Here is a 5589-nt window from a genome sequence, read left to right on the forward strand (position 1 = left end):
ATGAGTGATAAAGTTTGACTTTTTATAACTTATCACATATATAGATAGGTTCAGGTAACCATTCTCATAATCAGGATACAAAATGATTCCATCTCTACAAAGAAACCTTCTTGTTATCCTTCCCCCAACGCTTGGCAATGTGTTGTCATACAAGAAATAAATTTAAGAATCACAATAGTTATTTCATCATGAGAATAATCATGAAGATCCCACCATAAGACTTCTGAGGTAGAGCTATCTTCTATCGCTTGGCTTGGTTGATGGGTACCAGTTCATTGATCTTTAACTGAATGTGTACATTTCATTCAATCTTCTCTATTTCCAATTTTTCAAAGAAAAATACAGAACAGAAATCACAACTATTAAGGTGGTAGAAATTAATCCAAAATATTAGGTATCATAATAAAAGACTAAATTGGCTTACAAACTAAACAATATTTTCAGATTGGATTTTTTTATCCAGCTACATCCTATTCACAAGAGACACATCTAAAGCTTAAGTACACAGGAGGTTTAAATGAAAAGAATGGAGAGATACATAACAGATACTAACAAAAGAAAACTGGCACAGCTTTACTAATAATATTAAATTGATAAGATTAAATAAAGATTAAAAAATCTTTCTCTTTCCTATCTCCAATTTTTCTCCTGGTTTGTCCTGAACCCATTTCGATCAGGCTTTTGTGGGCAGTAGGTCATAGAATCAACTTTGACAAGGTCATCAAGGACTTATATTGATATTTTGATATTTATTGTCAAATTCAATTAGGAAAAAGGGGGAAGGGCCAAGGAGGACTGGGTAGGAAGAGTCTCAAACCTCAGCACAGTTTAGCCAAGTTTGGGCCAGGCCAGCGGGGTGTTCTTGAGCCACAGACATCACTAGAAGAGCCCTACTACTACCCACAGGAATGGGCTTGCACTATTACTCCTGCCATGCTTAGTCACTGCTAGGAGTAGTCTTAGCACAACACCACAGGTAGGTCCTGGGATGGATAGCATCAGCCAACTAAGCCCCCAGGTGGATACCCAAGGGGCAGGTTTTCATGGCTGCCACAATTTCTGATAGCTCCCCCACTACGAAACTATAATAAGGACTTTGTGTTAAAAGAATACCTCTTTTTCTCGTGTAACATGAGTCTAGAAATAAGCAGTTCAAGGCTGGTGCAGTCACTCAAAGAAACCCCCTGGGGAGCAAGGAGCCCTATGTTCTGGCTGCACTATCTCTACCTGTGGCTTCTGCCTACAGGTTACAAAGTAACCTCCTTCCAACTCCAGGCTCTGCATCTAGGTTCTAGGCAGAAAGGAGGAGGAAGGACCATGAACAAAAAGTGAAAATAACAACATGGGACTGCCCCCTTTCAAGAGCTTTTCCAGAAGATACACCAGTGACTCTGCCTACCTGCCATGGGCCAGGGCTCTGGGACATGACCACTCCTTCAAGAAAGACTAAGAGAGAGAGCTGGTTGGGTTTTGTTTTCATTTTTGGTTGGTGGGTTTGTTTTGTTTTTACAGTAAACATTAACAAATTGAGCAAAATCCAATTCTGAGAGTAAGAAGAATGAGGAGAATGGATATAGAGGCAGTCAGCAGTGTCTGCTACACTGGGCTAGAGAGAAAGTCCCAACAAATGCCAAAGAATCCATATCCTACAGATCACCGACTCTGACCACAAAGCAGTTAAATGTGAAATGAAAAACAAGGCAACTAAGAACTCCTGGCACTGCATCTTGAAAACGTATTCCTGAACAACCCCTGAGTCCAAGTCGTTGTCAAAATGAAAATGAGACAATATTTACAACCGAACCATAATAAATACAAATATTACCTACCACAACTTCTTCAATAATTTAGAGGGCATTTAGAGGGATATGAGTGTTCTTGAGTATTTATATTATGAAAGAAAAAACAAATGAATGAGTTGGGGTCCACCTTAAGAATGCAGCAAAGGCAACCCAATGTTCACAACGTGGACATGGCCTCTCCCTCAGAACGAGTTCTCTTGTGAACGACAAGTGAAGATCCATACCTGAATACCTTCCATATTCATTATACTAACAGGACTTTCCTCCAATGTGTCCCCACACATACAAGAATGAGTGCCTGTGAAGACTTTCACACCTTCTTTTGTTGGGGGGGAATATATATATATATGACGTTTCTGCGCAGTTCCTGCCCTGATTCTTTTGAGTTGAATAAAGTGACTTTCTCCAAATGGCTCTACTAAGTGTCTGTTATCCCAGAGCTTCCCACATAAGATTTCTTAAAATCATTTTTAGAACTAAATTATGTTCCAAATCCTCAATAAAGGATGTCTGTGGAATGAGAGAGATTTGATTATAGTTTGTGTGCTAGTAACATTATTTTGTTAATGCTAAATTTCATCAGTGTATTAATGATATTTTGATCATAGAGGAAAATGTCTGCAGAAAGGCAATTCTTCATGGGTAGCTCACATGTGCATATCTTACTCTGTTCTGGACTATGTCTCTGAGGATGTTTATATAACATCCTTAGAGCAGGGGGCAGGTTTTTTGTTGTTCAGTGTAATAAAGATAATGTCTCCCTCTGGGGCAAAGAACAAGCAGGTTTGTCTGCAGCTCCTAAGGAAAGCTTGGGGCTCCAGCTGTGATACAAATCCACTTCATGTCACCCCTGTGGGACTTGGGAATCAAGAGGAATTGACAGCAATATGAAGCTTTTTCTGCCTGCTGTGCTGTAATAAAGTCCTTGGTCTCCAATCAGTCTGGGAAACTGTGGCGGGCTAACTTGTTAGACTATAAGTAAAGGGAAATACCAGATCGTTGAGTTCCTGACAATGTCCTTGTTCTAAGAATAAATNCTTGGGAATCAAGAGGAATTGACAGCAATATGAAGCTTTTTCTGCCTGCTGTGCTGTAATAAAGTCCTTGGTCTCCAATCAGTCTGGGAAACTGTGGCGGGCTAACTTGTTAGACTATAAGTAAAGGGAAATACCAGATCTTTGAGTTCCTGACAATGTCCTTGTTCTAAGAATAAATGTTAAGGGGCACCTGGGTGGCACAGCGGTTAAGCGTCTGCCTTCGGCTCAGGGCGTGATCCCGGTGTTGTGGGATCGGGCCCCACATCAGGCTCCTCCGCTATGAGCCTGCTTCTTCCTCTCCCACTCCCCCTGCTTGTGTTCCCTCTCTCTCTAGCTGTCTCTATCTCTGTCGGATAAATAAATAAAATCTTTAAAAAAAAAAAGANGACAATGTCCTTGTTCTAAGAATAAATAAATGTTAAAGAAGTCTCATGTCTGTAATGGCTCATCCATAAAATAAAATTATACACAAATGAAAAAAGCTGTAATGGTCAAAAAATGTTGACAACTGGTGAATCTAGGTGAAGGAATGGACTTTAGGAGAATTTTCCCAACCAGTTTTATAGGGCTACTATATCCTTGAAACAGTAACAAAAAGACATGAGAAAGAAAAACTGCAGGCAATCTCACTCAAAGATGCAAAAATCCTAATAAATTAGCAAACTAGGAACAAAGATGTGTAACTGGTATGTGATGGCCAAGTTATTCAGGAATGCAAAGTTAACTTCACAGTGAAAAATCAATTAAAGTAATTTACCACACAAACATGTTAGAGATGTTACATGTATTCATTCATTCATTCATTCATTCACTCATTCAACAAATACTTATTGACTGCCTACCATGTGTCCTACCATTGTTCTAGGGGTTTTGAAATACATCAGTGAACAAATATTACCATCTCAGGAGATGCTGAACAAACATTTGATAAAATTCAACATCTGTTCATGAGAAAGGATGCCAACATCCTAGGAAAAAGAAAGAAACTTTCTTATCTTAGTGAAGTTATCTACAAAAATGTTACAGAGAACACCACACTTAAAGACGAAATATGAAAAAAAATTGCCCTTTAAGATCAGGAAGAAGACAAGAGTACCTAGGACTGCTTCTAGTCAATATGGTTCAAGTCCAAAAGGTCTACACATCAGTTACTAGGATAAGAGTATAGTGAGTTCGCTACAAGCCAAACTCAACATACAAAGAGAATTATAATCTGTAAGGACCAACAAGATACATATACCTCTAGCCCTTCTCCAGAAACCTTTCATCCTGGTTTAGTTTGAAGTACCCACAGCCTATGAAAGAAAACCATTCAAGGTCCCACAAAAAGTCCAAAAAGACTTTTTAAAAACACAAGGAAAAGAACCAAATTAGAAAATGTGGCATTGAAACTACTGAGTAAAAGGAGGAAGACTCCGAAAAAGATGACATCTTCAAGCTAAATAAACACCTCACCTGAATCCCCATAAATGAGCTGAAGAGGGTCATACTCTTCAGTCATGCATCTACTCCAGAAAGGATTCATCAATTGAACTCACACATCATTTGAGAAAAGATCATGCTATTGTCCCCTACAAGGAACACCACTATTGCCACAATGACTTCAAAGCTAAGTATTATTGACATATCCTACCACAATGGAGACAGTAGCTCGATTTATCAAAATGAATGCACAATGGAATCTTTTATAACAGCTTTAGTGAGATATAGTTTACATACCATAAAACTCAACCATTTTAGATGTACAATTCAAATGATTTTTAGTGAACACAGTTGAGCAACTATCAGCACAAACCAGTTTTAGAACATTACTATCAACCCAACAAGATCCTTCATGCCTGTTTAATCAGGTTCCCACCCCCAACCCAGCCAAACACGAACCTAGCATCTGTCTCTATGGCTTTCCCTATTCTGGATATTTCATATAAATGAAATCATACAGTATGCAGTCCTTTATGACTGGTTTCTTTCACTGAGCATAATGTTTTCAAAGTTCATTCATGTTGTAGCATGTATCAGAACTTCATTTCTTTGTATTGCCAAATGTTGTGCGGATAGCTAGATTTTATTTACTTATTCTCCAGTTGATGGACTTTCAGGGTTTCCTCTTTCGGCTATTATAAAACATGCTATGAACATTTGTGGGCAAGTCTTTGTGTGGACATATCTTTTTATTTCTCTTGGGAGTCAAATGGCAAATTAATTTTAAGAAATTGCCAAACTTCTTCAAAATGACCACACATCGTTTTACAATCCCACCAGCAACGCATGTTCCCTGAATGCTGGAGGCTGCTTTTTTCTGGTCCCTCTTCCCTCAAAACCCATGCTTGTCAATATAAATGGTTTTTTTTTAGATACTAAGAAGCCAATGTCCACACTTCATATGTTTAAGAAAATAATGACATTTTAAATATATATGTATATGTATAAAATATATAAAACTTTACTGAAAGACATTAGAGAATGACTAAATAAATGAAGACATTGAGTTTAAGACCTGAAAGATTTTACAACAATTCTACTAGTACTGATCTAATGAGATGCGAGACATGATACCAATATGATTTTTTGTGAAATTGTGCAAGCTTATTGTACAATACATATGAAGAAATGAAAGGCACAGAAGACAGAAGCTACTCCTGAAGAACGAGTTGTAGGGATCTGTCTGTCAGATGTTAAAAATATAAAGTTATTAAAGATGGTGCTACATTGATACAGAATTAACAAACTTGATTTTAACAGAATGGAAG

At 37.9% G+C, this 5589-nt stretch overlaps 1 protein-coding gene across 1 annotated transcript in view; it reads right to left on the reverse strand.

The window, feature by feature from the left end:
- Window positions 1-251: 251 nt before the first annotated feature.
- The window catches only part of LOC105238565 (zinc finger protein 177-like), a 22440-nt gene continuing 17102 nt past the window's right edge, over window positions 252-5589 (reverse strand). Inside the window, exon 4 of the mRNA XM_034657734.1 lies at window positions 252-315. Within this exon, the coding sequence (XP_034513625.1) occupies window positions 302-315 (14 nt within the window). The 3' untranslated portion in view covers window positions 252-301. The remainder of the gene's footprint in view (window positions 316-5589) is intronic.

Source organism: Ailuropoda melanoleuca, chromosome 4 (assembly GCF_002007445.2).
Source record: "Ailuropoda melanoleuca isolate Jingjing chromosome 4, ASM200744v2, whole genome shotgun sequence".
Classification (NCBI taxonomy): domain Eukaryota; kingdom Metazoa; phylum Chordata; class Mammalia; order Carnivora; family Ursidae; genus Ailuropoda; species Ailuropoda melanoleuca.